General features: G+C 35.0%; 3 protein-coding genes across 4 annotated transcripts; 1 reads left to right on the top strand and 2 right to left on the bottom strand.

Moving 5' to 3' along the window:
* Window positions 1–692: 692 nt before the first annotated feature.
* On the top strand, window positions 693–3,025 carry LOC145213497 (ciliary microtubule-associated protein 3-like). The gene is made up of 6 exons (XM_080081794.1): window positions 693–784; window positions 1,019–1,170; window positions 1,526–1,615; window positions 1,712–1,854; window positions 1,919–2,036; window positions 2,275–3,025. Exons 1-6 carry the CDS (start codon window positions 772–774, stop codon window positions 2,341–2,343), a joined length of 585 nt encoding a protein of 194 aa, XP_079937920.1. The 5' UTR covers window positions 693–771; the 3' UTR covers window positions 2,344–3,025.
* A 287-nt stretch (window positions 3,026–3,312) lies between these two features.
* LOC145213496 (general transcription factor 3C polypeptide 5-like) lies at window positions 3,313–9,904 on the bottom strand. The gene is made up of 12 exons (XM_080081793.1): window positions 9,618–9,904; window positions 9,393–9,499; window positions 9,036–9,125; window positions 8,647–8,862; window positions 8,008–8,182; window positions 7,611–7,818; window positions 6,801–7,012; window positions 6,397–6,456; window positions 6,182–6,321; window positions 5,960–6,111; window positions 4,316–4,390; window positions 3,313–3,620 (listed from the first exon to the last, which is right to left on the bottom strand). Exons 1-12 carry the CDS (start codon window positions 9,747–9,749, stop codon window positions 3,481–3,483), a joined length of 1,707 nt encoding a protein of 568 aa, XP_079937919.1. The 5' UTR covers window positions 9,750–9,904; the 3' UTR covers window positions 3,313–3,480.
* A 373-nt stretch (window positions 9,905–10,277) lies between these two features.
* Window positions 10,278–17,138, bottom strand: LOC145213495 (negative elongation factor B-like). Of its 2 annotated transcripts, XM_080081791.1 has the most exons (14): window positions 16,801–17,138; window positions 16,432–16,640; window positions 16,167–16,310; window positions 15,762–15,876; window positions 15,573–15,694; window positions 15,287–15,435; window positions 15,122–15,224; window positions 14,966–15,040; window positions 14,410–14,613; window positions 14,275–14,348; window positions 14,062–14,168; window positions 13,850–13,994; window positions 10,521–10,629; window positions 10,278–10,465 (listed from the first exon to the last, which is right to left on the bottom strand). In XM_080081791.1, exons 1-14 carry the CDS (start codon window positions 16,952–16,954, stop codon window positions 10,325–10,327), a joined length of 1,851 nt encoding a protein of 616 aa, XP_079937917.1. In that variant the 5' UTR covers window positions 16,955–17,138; the 3' UTR covers window positions 10,278–10,324. The 2 variants fall into 2 exon arrangements, with proteins under 2 accessions (XP_079937917.1, XP_079937918.1); XM_080081792.1 differs by lacking the exons at window positions 10,278–10,465; window positions 10,521–10,629 and adding an exon at window positions 10,866–13,708.
* Between the last annotated feature and the right edge of the window lie 1,150 nt (window positions 17,139–18,288).

Genomic DNA, 18,288 nt, shown 5'->3' on the forward strand with positions numbered 1-18,288 from the left:
TAAAAATTAACATTGACAAATAATAGACTTTTGAAAGTCGATTGTCACTCGCATCTGTCAAATTTGAAAACATGCCACTAACAGCGCTGCATACAATTGGTTTCCATGGTAATTCAAAGCAACTTTTACCCCGCCAAAGTGTTCTTTACATTATTTCATGCTAAAAAAGAGCAATCGTGACAAAATTCATGTGAGGACTATGAGCATTTTGTAACGAAATTTTAGTACTGCAAACAATCATGATACGTGTTGCAACTTATGAAGGAAGTTTAGAAAATTTGTATATTTTTGAGGAGAAAGACGCGAAAGGTATGAACAAATTATATGGTACCAGTTCATCTCACCAGTCATTTCATGCTTTGAAACTTACCCTATCATTGATGTTGCTGCTTATGATCGACCCTAGTTGGGCTTGCCTCATTTAATAGTTTTAACTATGCAAGGTGTTCTGTGTGAGAGGCACCTCAAAAGAGGGTTTGAGCAGATTTTAATTATAGGCACATTGTGTATTTTGAAAAAAACTGATTCATAGTTAGCAACTAGCATGTGGTTATTAATCAAAATTTAGAAAATAAAAGAGGTTTATTTTGGAGGACAGTCAGTTCTTACAAAGTTATTAAGGTTGATGTGAAAAATGTTTGATGGAATTTGCTTTCAATTCAATTTTGGCATTTATTGCTTTTCATATCAATTTTATCTATTTTTCTGCCAATCATTGGTCATTTTAAGATCACTTCATTGCCATCATTTTAATTCAAGAACACTATCACCATGTTTATGGACAGTAAGTACTAGGCTGTGCTGTGACATATTCATTTTGTACTAATTCAACATATCTATTGCATGTTGGTTTGTGTGGTAGTGGTGGTTTGGCAAACGATTTACAAATGAAACTAGTTTCATCTTATTCTTATATAATAGATTTTGCGCTTTGTGTGTGGCTGTGCATAATTTGAAAGTAGTTATTGAATCATGTTGACAAAATCCTAACCAATGTTTATATGTTTGCATTGTGAAGTTGATGACCCTAATAAGAAGGCAGTGTCATTTGGCACAACACTGGACCGAGGTTTATTTCCCCATGTTTGTGCACCTGATCGAACAGGAAATGAACTTTATCCCCTTAGAGGAGCCCCTGACCGAGGACCAGGCCGTTACAACAATGCTGAGGTAAAGTTGCCTGACTTTTAACATTTTTAAAATGGACCAGAATTAAGAACCCATAGAAGTATGCCTATAATGAATGTCTTTTCAACACAATATTGTCACACCAAGTACAGATGTTTCTGACTTATTAGATATTAGAACTTCAATTTGTCAAACTGTTTTAGCTGTTAATCAGAATTTAAAAATGGAACATGCAGTTTGGTATTGTAAAATGTAACAAAATAAATTTCCGCAGCCAGAATTGTCTGTACAACATTTGAGAATGGTGATGCTCTTGGTATTGTTGATTCCAAATTCTGATAGGAAATTATCAACCTTTTCTTTAATAACAGGGTTTGTTTAATTATATTATATCTAGGTGAGCAGTTTTACTTATAACCTGGACAAGTGGGTGTGCAGTAAAAGAGGATACACTTGTGGATCAAGAACAGAACCCAGATTTCGCAAGGTACTTCATTAATCTTGTTCAGACTTTTTTGTTATAAAATCATCAGATAAAAGCCTAACTGTTAGATTGAAACTGTCAAATAATTGTTTTCATCAGATACACCAAATGGTTACTCCAAGCCCTACACAATACCAAACAAATTGGACCAACAGAGTAAAACCAAAATCTGCATATAAACCTTTTGAAACTTCTGCACTGCGTTTCAAACAATTAACACAGGACCCAATGATAACACCGGGGTAAGCGTTAGTTTACAAGATGTTTTTTTTGCAATGTCATATGACCACCATGCTCATTTGACAGGCCTGGAATTTATGAGCACGATGTCCCTAGAAACAGACAGGTAAAATGGCCTCAGCAATTTGGAGCACCAATCACACCCATTCAACCAAATGTAATGCGAAGAACACTGAAAACTGAGGTAAACACGTCAGAATTGGCCTACGCTTATAGTCATGCCTCTAAGAAACCAGAACAATGAAATGTACTGTTTAAATTGATGATTGCTATTTGCCTTTGCAATGTTCTATTTTTGACAAAGCGACTAATCTGCTCAAGTAATGTACTGTACATTCTCCAGTGACTTTTATTAAATGGTGTTGGAACTGTATTTTTTTTTACTGTAATTTTTTTCCAATCCCCAAAATCTTATTTTGCAGTTACTTGGGGACAAAGAGGCCAGAAAATTCCGGAACAGAGTGGCATATTTTCGGTTGTATTGTGAATAATTTTTCTTGTTACTGCACTAAACGATTTCTTTCCATGAAAAGTGTTATTCCATACAACAAACTGATGCCAATACCCTTACATCCTATTTGTACAAGTGTTGATATTCTTACATCCTCAAGTCTAAAGCATATACTGGACACTACAAATTTGTATTAAACATGTTTAGATTATAATTATAAAAATACAATGTTTCTTGGTATAGTCATAGTGAGTTGGCTTAATATAGAAAACTTTCATGGGAAAGTATAAAACAAAACAACATTTTAAAGGTTGATTTACTGTGATATTATTGTAAACCAAAGTTGACAATTGTCAATTGTTAAGTAATCGCTGTACTGAATTTATTACTAAGTGAAAATCATGTTTTTTAATCCAGAGCCGTGCTGAGTTCTTTGGATACAGTTGAATGATGTAAAAATTAATGTAGATAATGCAATAACATATGACAAATAATAAGCCTACAACAAAGTATTTAGTTATTACATTGGTTTCCAACCAGAAAAAAATTCCCCCCAAAACATAGTGTGGAAATTTCACTTTTAATTTTGTATTAAAAGGTACGGAATTTGTTAAATGTTGGGATTGGAAACCACTAAGTTTTTATCACCATCGCCTTTTTGCCAGATACCAGTTTTTTTCGTTAGTTAGGTAGAAATAAATTTTTGCAGAATTGCTGTTTTGCATTATCGTGTGTTTTAAAACAGTTGGTAATAAAAAAGACTGTGTCTGTTTATAAATAGAAAGGAAAGTCAAAAAGTTTTTTGCTTAGATTTTATTTAAGTCGATAACAAATGTCAACAAAGAGAATGTCTTTAAAGGCAGCATAATAAACAGTCTAATTTCTTAAATACATTACTTGTGACTGGTCTGACCTGATACTAATATTTAACATATTCATTTTAATGGCATGAACAAGCCTTGGATAAAGCTAAGGGCTAAAAGTTTATGCAAAAACATCACTCGTAAAAATTGATAACATTTCAGTCTTACAAAATTAAAAATATTGTGGATATCGCAAAATCATATGCGTGATGGTCATCACAGCACTGAAAACATGGTTGGCTGAACAGAACACTTTGAGCTTCTATTTTGGTTGGTCAGTACATTGTTGAAAGAGGCAGTGTCACAATCAAAGGTCATGTCTGGTCAATAAAACTACTGATGTCACTAAAAACAGAAGTGGTTTCCTCCAGAAGTGAACCATCAATCAATTCTTCATCATCATCTAAAAACCATCCACCCTCATCAGGAGAGTCATCTTTCTCATCATCATCATCTACTTAATACAAAAAAGTATCATCAACTGACTCCTGGTGATAGGTTGGCCCAAAACATCTTGTTGGGCTGTTATTTTTCTTTATTAAAAATATGGTGTGTTTATATGTTACTTTTTGATGTTTCTCAGACCAGGGGTGGGCACCCAATGCAGACATGGGGTCGAATACACGCGTCCTGTATTCGAATACTTTACAAATACCTCCATGACTGTATTCGAATGCATAATTACTTTAGTAATTTTTGAGTAAGAGCAATTCGAATAAAACGAGTCAAGTATTTGTATTCATGAATAGTTCACCAAAATACAACGACATGTAATTCGAATACTACTCGAATAAACCCAAGCATGTATTCGTATTATTGAATCCTTACGCACTTTTTAAAGTCCCATGTCTGACCCAATGATACACATGCCATAAACAACAAGTGAGGTATTTATCATGCAAAATGGTACAAAAGTTAATGCTCCAGCACTACACATTAAAAAGTTACCAGTCCCTGCTTTTACCCTCTGTTATGTTTGTGATGTTTTTAGTTTTAGCAGTTTTGGTCATGGTAGGTAGTAGCCCTCAAACAAATTTCTAATAATGCATGTGCAAGCAAAGTGATCAATTTTGCTTTTCTGGAGTCAGTTGTGCCAATCTTGGCTTCACAGAGCAGTTTTGCACAAAAACATATCCAGATTCAGATTACCTCCACCAACAAAATCCTCTTCATCACCAATATCTTCATCTTGGGTTGAGTGTTCCTCCAAAGACGTCTCTTCATCTGTAGCAAGTTTATAACATGCATGTTTTTCAAGAAAAACTAGAAAAGTGGCTTTCTGATATACTTTCATTTTATATATTCTATACGATATTTACCAATTTACTACACTGTACACAATTTTATCTACATACATGATTGTTTTTGCAAGCAAAAACGAATGGGTCCCCACACGCGTGTTTATGCGGATTTACGGCAAACCTATATGTGGCGGTTATTTTTATATTCTTAAGGACATATATGTGACGGATATTTTTATATTCTTAAAGACAAAGCACAAACTTAACTTTAAAAGTTCTTTTCCGTATTCTTTAACAATATTATTGTCATGTAATTACAAAAAATCGGTGAAAAAAGAACGGGGAAAATACATTCAATTTAATCTCTTGCTTTGACCTTGATATTGTGGTTCAAGTTCAGTTTTTAAACACAAATTTTCCTAGAAAGCCTTAACTGTTGTATTAGACACTATATAAAAAAAGTCGTTTGCTACAAAGGTATACATAACAACTTGTTTTTCACTTAACTTTGTTTCGCAAAAAACGACCGTTTAATGACCTTTTGACACTGTTTTAGCATGCAGTCCTTAGTGTTCAACAATACCGTTCGACCTAATTTATACATGACGTAAGTACTGATTCTTGAATTGATTTGTCAAAAATAAAGAAGATACGTTATGACGAAAAATTCTTAACGGTGTTGTAATGCCTACAAGTTGACCTTTAGTGACCCATGGTTATGAGACGGCCAAGCTGACAACGAGAATTTAAAGACCATTTATCGCGGCGTTTGAAAAAGTCAAGTTTATTTTTTCATATTTATGTTGATCAACGATGTTTTGCCTGACATAAACGAAACCGAAGTACGTTTATCGAGAGAATTACGTCTTAGGTGTAAAACCTGCGCCAAAACTGAAAATGCGCGTGATAACTCAATAAAACGACACAGCATTGCTGCACAAAAAAACAGCTGATTTCTAATCACCCAAACGACTGTCTCGTAAAACGTCTGTCCAGACGTCAAGCTGAGCACTCCCGCTCTGCCGCCTTAATCGTAAACCAGTGAATTCCTCCCTTGGGACTTATATCTGACTGATAGCGTACACATATTATGGGTTGTAAAGGTAACTGGCAAAATTTTAAATACTAAACGAATATCCTGCTTAAACAATTGTTAACTTTTTCAAATTTTTCTGCACCATAGGGCATGTATTTCTGCCTTAAAACTAAAACCGAATATTTCGGGGTTCAAAAGGTAAAAAATGGGTGAATCCAAAAAAAGACACAAAATTCTTTAAAAAACTTTACATTGCACCAAACAACAAAGCATGAAACTCCAAGATGCTGGACTTTAGTCAGTACAGCCGTTTCAAAAATTTTACGTTTTGGGGGCATGTGGGTGAACCGCTGGGTCAATCGGGGTCAAACTTCAGGAGGATCAAATTTGGATTAATAACTAACATCTCTGTAAATTTGAATAAATTTGGAGCACTCTTTCTTGACCAAACACGTCTCACAAGCCAGCGTTTAAAGTAAAGCTTTATTTGATAGCATCTGAAATATCAAACTTTACCTGAAATGTCCTCAGGCATATCGTCTGTTTCACTGCCTTGGCTTTGTCTTCCTTCCTTAGATGCTAGACTCAAAGCAGCAGATTTCTTTTTCCATACTCTGTGATAATCATCATCTGGTTTGGATGTTTTGCGTTTTGACTCTGAAATTGTCCTGTGCAACAATCAACTAGTTGCTGCTATGCCCATAAATTGCTTGAAGGCAAATAAGTTAGCTAACTGACTTGTATACATCCTTTGTTATGATGTCACGAACTTTGGCAGTAGTTTTAGGTAACAACCATCCATCTTCTTTAGTGCAGACTGTCTGATTATTAGGTTGGTTTATCAGTGCTTGTGCTTCAGGTAATAAAACAAAACAGGCCTGGAAAGATATGTGGAAATCAGGATACATTAAAATCACTGTTTGGACTTTTCTTTTACACAAAAAGAAACTGACCATGTAGAACATTTGACGATTAGGTGGAAGTCTTCCAGGTCTGTACACATAGATAGATTCCTAAAAATACACAATTTACCAATGTACCAGAAAACATGAGACAATATGAGCACAGTCAAAACACAACTACTATTACTAAACCAGATTTTTTTACCCTTGTACAATGTGGTGATATAATTTACTGGGTATGATTACTTTATTCTAGCTTTGACTATTAATAAACAAATGACAGAAATCTAGAAAAATCTGGAAAATTTCAAGTATAAAGTGCTGTCAATTAGATCTGTGCACCACCGAATTCTAAGTACACCACATCCACCTAGTGAGGAATTGTGAACAACGAGGAATGCAAAAAAGCTTGCATTATTGTACAAAATCTTGAGTTCAAGCATTTACGAACTTACTGAAACTTTGTTAACTTGAATTGCCTCAGCAGAGGTGGAAGACTCTTGGTGATCATCTTTTTCAGGATCAGTATTGGAATTGTCAGCCCGTAGTGTGGCTAGAACAGATTCTTTTGTAATTGTGCTGCTTTTGTTTTTCGGTTGAAGGTTAGGAAGTTTGTAGGAAAAAGTGCTCCTCTTTGCCCTGATTGGAATGTCAGCTGTGTGTGTACCTGTTAACAAAGTTACATGCTTTTAAAAGACAAAACTACCTATTAGGGTGCAACAAATAAATGACACATGTGAGCTTGTTTAGTAAATTAATCGTTTTTAACTAACACATTCGCTAATCTTTGAGCAGTGCTCTTCAACCGGGTATACTGTATTACCAAGTGTATACTGCAGTAAAACTGGGTTATATAACCGAATGATAGTTTACGAAAGAAATACAGCTTAGGTCAGTGATACTAAAAATCATGATTGTGTTTTTACAAAAGCTGCCAGGAAGCATCGCAACTTGACATAGGCGATATTGACCTACTTGTTTTGAACATTATTGCACCAGTTTTGGATTATTACATTAGTAATGTGAATTATGAAGCAATAGGCACTTTTTAGGCTTTTTTAGGCACTTTTTGTGGAAGAATAATATAATCACTTGACCAAGCAACTGATTGTTAGTTGATTGTTTTACTTTCTGTGTACAATCAAAAATTGGTACACCAAGTTGCTGGACATTGTAAAAGGTGTACTGGAAAAAAGGTTGAAGACCACTGGTTTAGAGTCATTTCTAAACACTTTCAAAGAATAGGATTGCTTTGTAATACCAACCTCTTCTTAATCTAAAGTCGATAAGTTGAAACTTTTTGGATTCTGGTATCAACTTTGGGTCAAAACCAAATCTTATCCACAAAGACCGCCAAGGTCCAGTAAGTGAGTAGTAAGCAACAAGTGGAAGCATAGGTTTCAAAACATCTTTTCGAAGTTGCACTTTGTACTGAATAGCATTTTTGGACCAAATAGGTTGCTCTTCAAATAGCTGATTGAGTGTTGAAAAAAATATTTTGAATCAATGTTAAACAATCAACTACTGTATAGCTATTAGGAACAAAAAATCATGAACATTTTTTCAGATATTTAACTACCAGTTTGGTGATGGACAAGTTTTGTTTTTTCAGTCTCGCCTTAAATTGCATGTATAAAAAGAATTGCATTAATAAAAAGATACCTTCACAATTTCTTGCTTGACACTTTGCAAGTGGCCACATGTTGCCTGAAAGTTTTCTACTGCTGTTGTCAAAGGCTTATCAGGGATCTTGTCTTCATACTTTACAAGAATGGCATTGTGAAAACGGTGAGGTCTAGCTACCCCAATTTTTGAAGAAGGGTTTTTGGCAACACCCCTAAAACGTAAAAAAAAACACATTGAAAAAAATGATACACCAGTGATTAATTGCACCTAACATTTAATTTGACAAAAATAGAAAAAGTTATTCATCTTTTTTATTAGGTATTTTTCTTCTTACAGCAGTTTTGTAAATCTAATGAGGAACAAACTGACATATCATGTGATGTGTTTTGTGGTTCAATCATTTCGACAAGTGCTTTTGCCATTATTAGTGATATAAGGCTTCTGTTTTTATCCGTCACACTCACTTATAAACACTTAAGTCACATAAACAGATTAACAAAAAGGGACACAGCAGTGGTGAGAAAAGTATGTTGCTTTTTACGTCTATTGGGGTTGTTATATTCCCCAATAGACTGGTGAACAGATCTGTGTGTGTAGTGTTCCAAAGTTTTGTAACTCATATTCAAAATGAAAAAAAGTTTGAATTGTTATATTTATCATTTTCACGTCACTCACTTGCAGGGCTTTACACTGTTTTTGTATAAATATTCCTGAGGGTTATCCAATCTTGTAAAAATTGGAGGTGGAATGAACAAGGGAGCATCCCGTTTCAAGCTGCTGCCCTCTTTGAGTAACCCTTGAACTTTAAGATATGGTGTCAGGTTAAGGAATTCACCAGTTTCTTCATTTTTGGTGGTGGACAAAAACTGGTAGTCGCACATTGATGTAAACCTGCACAATTGTTGCAAACAGTCAGTTTAACTCAAAGCATATATAGATAAAAAAAGGTCAGTAATGTTCTGAGAAAAAAAAGAAAGCCTTTTACACAACACAATTCTAAACCTTAGCAAATATTAGTGACATACATGTATGCACCTGCAGGTGTAGAAATACAACATGCTTACTTGTAGACAACATCAACATTGCCACAGATTGATTGCTCATACTTGATTTCTTCAGATTTATCTTTTTTGCGTCTTTTGTATTTGCATATTCTAAAAAAGTAAAAAATAGGTAGAAGTATAAGATAATTAGATGGTAGCAAAAGGAAGAATTTTTAAACCTTTTGGTTAGTACAAAAAGATAATCAAGTTAACCAGTCCTTAAGCTCCAGCATCAATAAGTATTTTATGTGTGCTTATGGGATAAGTGTAAGACTGCCATTAACAACTCAATCTTATTGTTTGCGCCTTTTGTGGTTTGCGCACTGGGTAAGTAAATCAACTAAATGTAAAGAGAATGAAAGATTTTGCAGCACTGACCTTAACAACAGTGATGTACCAGGGACTCGATCAGCACACAACGGTTTGCAGGAGGGATCAGTGGGACGAAAATGGAGGTCCAGCCTTTTTGTTGGATCATTATGCACCTATACCAAAATCAACAATCAAAATGAACAAATGCAAAAATAACGCAAAACTATGAACACTACACACGGAGTTTCTCTGGCAGTTTTGTTTTAAATTACAAAAAAACGCAAATCGAACCTTTTGAATATGTGAAAGGCCTCCCATTGTTTCCAACATTTTTGATTCGTTTTGCACAATCCCGGGATATTCGATGGAAATGAACTTGCGTGCTTCATCACATGGTACATTTGAATTAATGTTATCGTTCATATTTGGCTGTTTTGAGTTTGATTATTCCGCAGAGCAACAGAACTGTCAGCAACCAGCACAACCATAAAGTTTAGAAATTGTCCACACTCCACATGTTTTGAATTGTTATTTGGGGTTTCCCCGGTCAACATAGAAAGTATATTAATATTTTTGTTTGTAAAAAATCCGGAAGATTGGTCCGATATATTGAATCTGGTTTAATTCATTAAATCGCAGCATGTTTTTGCAATTTTTTTTGCCTTTTAGGCAAGCTTTAAACCAGTCATTTATTTAATGACCACTTGTCAGTCATCAATGTTACACAGATGCTCGGACAATGTATCAGTCAGTCCTAATAAAAGCCCAAATTGTTTCCTTATGTACTGTCGACATATTGTATCAGTTTTGCGCGGTCTGGAATCAAACCTCTAACGAACCGCGAAACACAACTGCACTGTCGATGTCGACCCTTGTACAAAAACATGAACTCATGCAACAGAACTTTTTCGTTGATTCAAAACTAATTCCTTGTCAAAAGTATTGCGCAGATGAGATACAAAATGGCAGTTTATTGCATTCGCAAACGAACAAACAAATCATAGCGGAGCTGGCGTGGGGACACCCAACAATGGCTGCGATTTTGGTGATGGTGGCTTTTCGCTGGGATTCGCAGGCACTTGCATCAAGTTAATTTTGTCTTTTAGAGTGCTGTGTAGTTGTACAACATGCTCCGAGGCCTGGAACAAATCACAACGATTAACTCAATGCACAAAGTAACCTAAGATGGAATACCTTTGTGGATTTAGGTTCCAATTTGGTCATGACAGTTTTAAGCCTTGTAGCAGGCAGTTTGTGGTACACACCCGTAACAAACCGCAACATTTGTCGATGTTGTGTATCCCTGCATACAAAAAATGTGAAGTGTAAGTACTCTGTGTCTGCAAAACAACAAGCTATCTTTTTGTCATCCATCTTGCATGTCAACAATATATGCAAGGGCTGGAACCATTAAACAAAGTCAACATAACCTCTGCCAAGACACAAGCTACCAGTGCAATGGACACCAAAATTTTAAGTTTATGGACACCAAATTAAAATTTAATTTTAAAAATTGTAAAAAAAATTTTAATGAAAAATTTTTTTTTTAAATTTAAACTAGAAAAGTGACTTTCTGATATACTTCCATTTTATATATTCTATACGATATTTATGAATTTACTATACTATACACAATTTTATCTACATATATGTTTGTTTTTGCAAGCAAAAACGAATGGATCCCCACCAGACATGGGGCAATTCGTATTCGTCATTCGTATTCGAAATCGAATGCATTCGAATACAGGTTTTGCCACCTTCGTGCTGTATTCGAATGATGTTGGCTTTCGTTCGATAGTGCATGAATACAATTCGAATAGTTGATGTTATCTTTTGAACCAACAATTCATGAATACAAAAGCATGAGTAAATTTATTCGAATACAATTCGAATTGTTGTAGGTTTTTGCCAACTTAAGAATTTGCAAATTCGAATACACGATATTTTTGACGAATACAATTCGAATTGTTGTCGGCCTTTGGCAAGGTAACAATTCGTAAAATCGAATACATGACTGCATTTGTACGAATACAATTCGAATTGTTGTCAGCATGTGGTTACGTAACAATTCGCAAAATCGAATACATGACTACATTTTTACGAATACAATTCGAATTGTCGATTACCTCCAGTCTAGGAGTAGTCGATAATATTTTGCTACATATTTTTGCCAAATAGATTCAATTCAAATTGGCAGTGAATGTGACCTGATTTGACAAGTTTTTTAATGTTACGAAACAATGACACATAGAAGTTTAATTGTGACGTTACATAAATGGAATTGTGTAACAAATCTTGCAACATTAGGTTGTTCTCAGCACATGACAGGTGTAGCTTGTTTGTGAAGCAAACATTTCATATGTAAATTTGGTGAAATTTATATAACGGAGACTTAAATCAGTCAAGCTGATGTGACAAAAAAGCTCGTTGGTTTACATTTTTACCAATAAATTTGCAATTCATAAACCCATGTTCCTTTTTGATCGAATACCTTTGAAGTTTCGGGGCGCTTTTATTTCTTCTATTTTCCGCAACTACAAATATCCGAATCGGTGCATTCGAATGCTATTCGAATTGTTTGCTTCTTACAACAACTGAACAATTCGTGAATACAAATAACTAGAACTATTAATTCGAATACAATTCGAATTGCTACATCTCAAAAAGTACGAAGTATTCATGAATACGAATACACGCTTGGGGTTTATTCGAATAGTATTCGAATTACACGTTGTTGTTTTTGGTCAATTATTCATGAATACTAATACTTGTCACGTTTTATTCGAATACAATTCGAATTGCTGCCACCTTAACATTACGAAACAATTCGTGAATACGAATATCTGACTCGCATTATTCGAATACAATTCGAATTGCTGGACTTTAAAAAGGGCGTAGAATTCATGAATACGAATACATGCTTTGGTTTATTCGAATAGTATTCGAATTACTTGTCATTGTAGTTTGGTCAACAATTCACGAATACAAATACTTGACTCGTTTTATTCGAATACCATTCGAATAGCTGTCACTCAAAAATTACCAAAGTATTCATGAATTCGAATACAGCCATGCAAGTATTCGTAAAGTATTCGAATACAGGACGCGTGTATTCGACCCCATGTCTGGTCCCCACACGCGTGTTTGTGCGGATTTACGGTAAACCTATGCTGCGGTTAAGGACAAATTTATCACAAAGCATTAACTTAACTTTAAATGTTTTTGTCCGTATCTTTTTGCATCATTATTGTCATATAATTACAAAAAATCGGTGAAAAAAGAACTGGGAAAATACTTTCAATTTAATCTCTTGCTTTGACCTTGATATTGCCGTTCAAGTTCAGTTTTTAAACACAAATTTTACTAGAAAGCCTTAACTGTTACATTATACACTATATAAAAAAAGTCGTTCGCTACAAAGGTATACATAACAACTTGTTTTTCACATAACTTTGTTTCGCAAAAACGACCGTTTAATGACCTTTTGACACTGTTTTCAACAACAGTCAACAATACCGTTTAGCCTAATTTATACATGACTTATAAGTACTAATTCTTGAATTGATTTGTCAAAAAAAAAGAAGATACGTTATGACGAAAAATTCTTAACTGTGTTGTAATGCCTACAAGTTGACCTTCTGTGACCCGTGGTTATGCGACGGCCAAGCTGACAACGAGAATTTAAAGACCATTTGTCGCGGCGTTCGAAAAAGTCAAGTTTATTTTTTCATATTTATGTTGATCAACGACGTTTTGCCTGACATAAACGAAATCGAAGTACGTTTATCGAGTTTAAATTACGTCTTAGATGTAAAACCTTCACCAAAACTGAAAATGCGCGTGATAACTCAATAAAACGACACAGCATTGCTGAACAAAAAACAGCTGATTTCTTCACCCAAACGACTGTCTCGTAAAACGTCTGTCCGGACGTCAAGCTGAGCACTCCCGCTCTGCCGCCTTAATCGTAAACCAGTGAATTCCTCCCTTGGGACTTATATCTGACTGATAGCGTACACATATTATGGGTTGTAAAGGTAACTGGCAAAATTTTAAATACTAAACGAATACCCTGCTTAAACAATTGTTAATTTTTTTAAATATTTATGCACCATAGGGCTTGTATTTCTGGCCTAAAACTAAAACCGAATATTTCGGGGTTTAAAGGGTGAAAAATGGGTGAATCCGAAAAAAAGATACAAAATTCTTTAAAAAATCTTACATTGCACCAAACAACAAAGCATGAAACTCCAAGATGCTGTACTTTAGTCAGAACAGCCGTTTCAAAAAATTTACGTTTTGGAGGCCTGTGGGTGAACCGCATGGTCAATCGGGGTCAAACTTCAGGAGGATCAAATTTGGATTTTTATTAATTACCATCTCTGAAAATTTGAATAAATTTAAAGCACTCTTTCTTGACCAAACGTGTCTCACAAACCAGCGTTAGACAGAAAAAAGAAAAAAAATACGGACAAAAACAATATGTGTCCCCTTCATGGAAGGGGACCCATAATCAAACTTACTTCATTGTTTTGGTTGAAAATAATAATTTGGTAAATAAATGCAAGCAAAGGTTGTCGTCCGTCAAAAGATCACTGTATGTTGTAAAGTGAGCAACAAGAGTGTGGACAAAAACTCCATCAGTCAAACACTCTTTGCAAGATTTTCCTTTAAAAACAAAACCATGGGTCAAAACTTATTGGAAAGTACTACCTGTGACAAAAAAATCTCGAACCAAGTATTGGCAAGACCTCCAGAAGTTGAGTTTTTCTTTTATGTTTTACTAAATGCAAAGTGAACCACATCATCAGTATGCGACCAAGTTGGTCTTTCATTAGAAATCTGTTAATGCACAAAGTATTTTTCCACCACCACAGAATACATAAGATCAAATGATAAAGTTATGTTCAACAATTTTATCCAATAAGGTACAAAAATATATCTTTACTTTGTTATGAAAGTCAGCGTTGGGGTAAGATCTACTTCATCAGTATTCTTGGATGCAGAAGGCTCTTCAGTGGTCTAAACAAGGATAATGTATAACTTCTGCTATAATATGGCAAATTTAAGAGGTCACAGATACCTTCTTGGCCCTGGAGGACTTTTTCTTTGGCTTTATGTTCGTGGGTTCAGTAGTTTTGCTTGCTTCTGTAGTTTCTGCTTCAGTTTTTGTCAAACTCTTTACCTTTGTCCTTGTCATGTTTATCTGCTCAACTACTCCAAGTGACATCAGGCATGGCAAAAACTTGGAAGAAATTTCCTCATCTACTTTAGGTTCTTTGAAAACCTTTTGCAAACATAAATACTTAAAGTTTGAGAATTGACACTTACAAGTCCTAAATTATGTGATAGTAATGTAAAATTTGACAAGCCAGTTCCAAGTTATATTTAAACTAGTATGTTTGCATTTTTTATCAATGTTGTACTACTTAATGATTTGCCTTCTTGTACACCATTTGTCACAGTTACAGCCATTACAAATTTTCGGTGTAATTTCTATTAGGTCCCATTTAACAACATAATTGTTTCTACAACACAAAAGAATTGTCCCCACACAAGCGTATGTGCAATCTGTTTACAGCATTAATAGGTCGCTATCATAAGACAAATTAGTAAGAAAGAATGGAACTAATGAATACCTGTTTCTTGATAATATCCCATGCTGATTGGCCCAAAGCCAACATCCTGATCAGGAGTTTTAACTCAGTACTATCCTAAATAGTCAGGTTTACTAAATTAGGCTAGAATCTCAACAAATTAGGTATTGGAACATGTAGTGTACAGCTGCAACATACCCTTGGTAGAATTTCCTTTGAAGTAATGTCTGGAAGTATTTTCATTACACTCCACAACATAGTGTTGACTGCAAATGGGTCACACAAAATCATTGATAAGTCTCTAAAAAAATGTAGTCACCATTAATATCTTGTTATTGGTAATGCAGTCAACAGACAGTTTACCCCAGAACTTGTTCATGTCCCTTACGAACACCATCAAGGAACACCTGAAGTTCTCTTGCACGTTTTACATCAACATAGTGCTCACGAATACAAGCATCAAGGCACCATGTAAATTTGTAGCAAGGATCAACTGAACAAACTTCCGTGACCTGCAAAAAAATATTTATTTTTGTACAAACACTATTGTCATTAATCCAAACCACTTTAGTCTAGGTGCAAGTTTGCAATAGAATTCTGTTTATTACAAGCAACATAAATGTCAAAAGTATTGAATAGTGGAATATACCTCAAGGTCATGCAACGCCATAAGTATTTCAGCCCGGAGGGAACAATAATGGACATTGTGGGTTTTTAGAAACAATGTTCTCAAAAATTGCAGCACCATATCGTAGAGCCTGATGTTTTTCCCTAAGAATGAGAATATTTGTTTACAACTGGTATAAACTGACGTTTAAAACATATGAATATTGAGTACCTATCATGTCTGTCAAAGTTTTAACAACATGAGCTTGTCTGCGGACCTTTGGTGTTGGGCTGAAAAAGTTGCTAGCAACTACACATTCTGATGTCAAAAGAGAATCTTCTTTTTCCTGCAAAAAAAGTAATGTTGTCATTAGTTAATATGCATCAAACTTTCCTAATCATCTACTCTGTTTACATATTAAAATAAGTGTTTATGTTATATATATATATACTACAAGGAAATTTAGCGTGAAAACCACTGAACCAGCGACCAATTTAGTGATATTTCCTGATGTGATTTAAATGACCCTAAATCGTCGCAGTTGCTTTACTGAAAAGGAGATTTTATTTATAAGAAAAGATTTACTATTTATTTATAAGAAACGATTTTTTTACTACAATATACATATATACTTGCCTTGATATATTGTGTCAGTAGTGGCAACACCTCATCACCAAACATGGTTTGATTTTTTTGCCATATCTGCCGCTTAACTTCGATCGGACATGCTTTATACAACTGTGGGTCTTTTGTTAGAGCTGTAATATACTTCTCAGTTACCTGCAAAATTGTGTAATTTGTTGGTGAACAATAATGCTAGGAACAATAAATTATACATCAAAAATAAAGAAGTTGAACATGTAAGAAAAGCATACTAACACAATAGGGAAGGTGATTTTACCTTGGGTAAACTCTTGAGAAGGCACATTGAAACGGGTAGAAGAGAATCAATCTTAATTAAAGGAAAACTTTTTTCAAGAATTGCTTCTAGCTTTTCGGCAGCGTCATCTTGATTGTCCTTCGAAATTTCAGCAATTCTACTAAGAAGTCTATCTCGTAAAACCTCGAATACGGATTGATGGAAGTCTATTCTTTTTAGTCCATGAAGATCTGAAAAAACATTGCCAAATAAAAATTAAGTTTGGATTTCTTTGAAGCTGAAAATGTGTTTTTGTGCAACTATTGTGGTTGTGCTTGATAAATTAATTACGAACAGGGTTAATAACAATCTGGTTGCAAAATTTGTTCAAAAAGTTATCACACTACTTACCCAGCAAAGGTAAAGCTGGCTGCAACGATGGAAGCAAAATGCTGTTTTCTTGCTGAAATTCCTCAATTGCACCAAGTGGGTCAGTTGTATTGGTTAAAGCTTCTTGCAAAAACACTTTGCCAGCAATTCCCATATCTTCCAACGCCTTAGCCATTACAATTTTTTGTTGCACAATTTAAGTTTTATTATTGTGGTTGGAATTTTCCCTGTACATGCTGTAAAGATGTGAAAATACTTCACAACAAAACCTTGTAAAAAACGCATTGTCTACTATTGATTTTAAATAAATGCCGACAAAAGTACGAAAACATGCTACCACAGCACACAGTACCGGCATGCGGTGGCCACCGAATTATTGCAAAAACCATAAAATCCCCAATACAAGAAGGTAATTGTTTCAGCTTTGTGACGTAATTTTGGTTTCGCTTCAACGGCTCTAGGTTAAAACTAGATTACATTGCATGGTTTACTTATTTTTTTGCGTGTTTCATGTCAATATGCTGGCCTTCAGAAGATGGGGATGCTCGGACCAGTTTGTTTTGTTGAAGGATTATAACAGCCAGGTAACGTCTACACGATGTATTCTATATACACCACTACCTTGGCAGTAATGTTTATGATTAAACTACTTTTCAAGTCCGTGCATAGTGTTCCTAAGCCAGGTAACAAATTGACATATTAGTGCGCTAACTTAATGTTGTGTAGCGGCTAGCCTATTCGACATACTATACTGCAGCTTCTGCTGTATTCAGTTATTCAAAATAATAAGTCATTCGTTTGTAGAGGTAAGGGGGGATAAGTAGCAAACTTGGCCACGTTTAGTAGGCTATGTTTAGTTTTCTGGCTAACCACCTGACGGTGTAGGTGTAGGATGTATAGTTCGGGCGCGCGTGATTCCCGCAACAAATAACCAGGCCGTTAGCTGACTACTGGTTTGGAAATGTTCTCGACATCAATTTAGTTCTTGTATTTCATTCTGGTTACTTAACACACATCAAGTCTTATTTATCTCAAGCGAAGGTAAAGATGGAAAAGGGGATGACAAAACATTGGCTTTCAAACTGATACTCCGTTTTCTTGCGACTTTGCCAAAAAAAGTCCTCACTTTTACTCACATCCATTATTAATAGTTTGTTAAAAGCTTGCAAACTATGAAGCACGAAATATCTGCGGCAATGGATTGCACAACTATTTCGAATCAACCGGATTGTGCAACTACCCAGAGTGGTCAGGCGGTTTGAAACCGGGAACATGAGGTAGTAAATGATAAAAACCATTGAAACATTCTAGCAACACCGCTTAATGTCATATGTCGCAAACGGCAACACGTGAATTTCTTGCTGGGATAGAAGATTCAGCTTGCAAAGTTAAAATTTTTCACTACTTTATGATCAGCCAAAACACGTGACCGCTACAATAGCTAGGCTATCTTCAATCGCTACAATAGCTATCTTCCTATCTTCAATTTTGACAAGACTTTCATTGCAT

This window comes from Phallusia mammillata, chromosome 2 (assembly GCF_965637545.1).
Source record: "Phallusia mammillata chromosome 2, kaPhaMamm4.hap1.1, whole genome shotgun sequence".
Taxonomy (NCBI): domain Eukaryota; kingdom Metazoa; phylum Chordata; class Ascidiacea; order Phlebobranchia; family Ascidiidae; genus Phallusia; species Phallusia mammillata.

Coding starts and splice junctions, on each gene's coding strand:
- LOC145213496 (XM_080081793.1), bottom strand. CDS start 9,749: ATGAACGATAACATTAATTCAAATGTACCATGTGATGAAGCACGCAAG. Junction 7,819..8,007: donor TCAAGCAAGAAATTGTGAAG/GTATCTTTTTAT, acceptor ACACTCAATCAG/CTATTTGAAGAGCAACCTAT. Junction 4,391..5,959: donor TATGCCTGAGGACATTTCAG/GTAAAGTTTGAT, acceptor AACTTGCTACAG/ATGAAGAGACGTCTTTGGAG.
- LOC145213497 (XM_080081794.1), top strand. Junction 1,616..1,711: donor CAGAACCCAGATTTCGCAAG/GTACTTCATTAA, acceptor TGTTTTCATCAG/ATACACCAAATGGTTACTCC. Junction 2,037..2,274: donor GAAGAACACTGAAAACTGAG/GTAAACACGTCA, acceptor CTTATTTTGCAG/TTACTTGGGGACAAAGAGGC.
- LOC145213495 (XM_080081791.1), bottom strand. CDS start 16,954: ATGGCTAAGGCGTTGGAAGATATGGGAATTGCTGGCAAAGTGTTTTTG. Junction 15,695..15,761: donor AACTTTGACAGACATGATAG/GTACTCAATATT, acceptor TCTCATTCTTAG/GGAAAAACATCAGGCTCTAC. Junction 14,614..14,965: donor GGGATATTATCAAGAAACAG/GTATTCATTAGT, acceptor TGTTTGCAAAAG/GTTTTCAAAGAACCTAAAGT.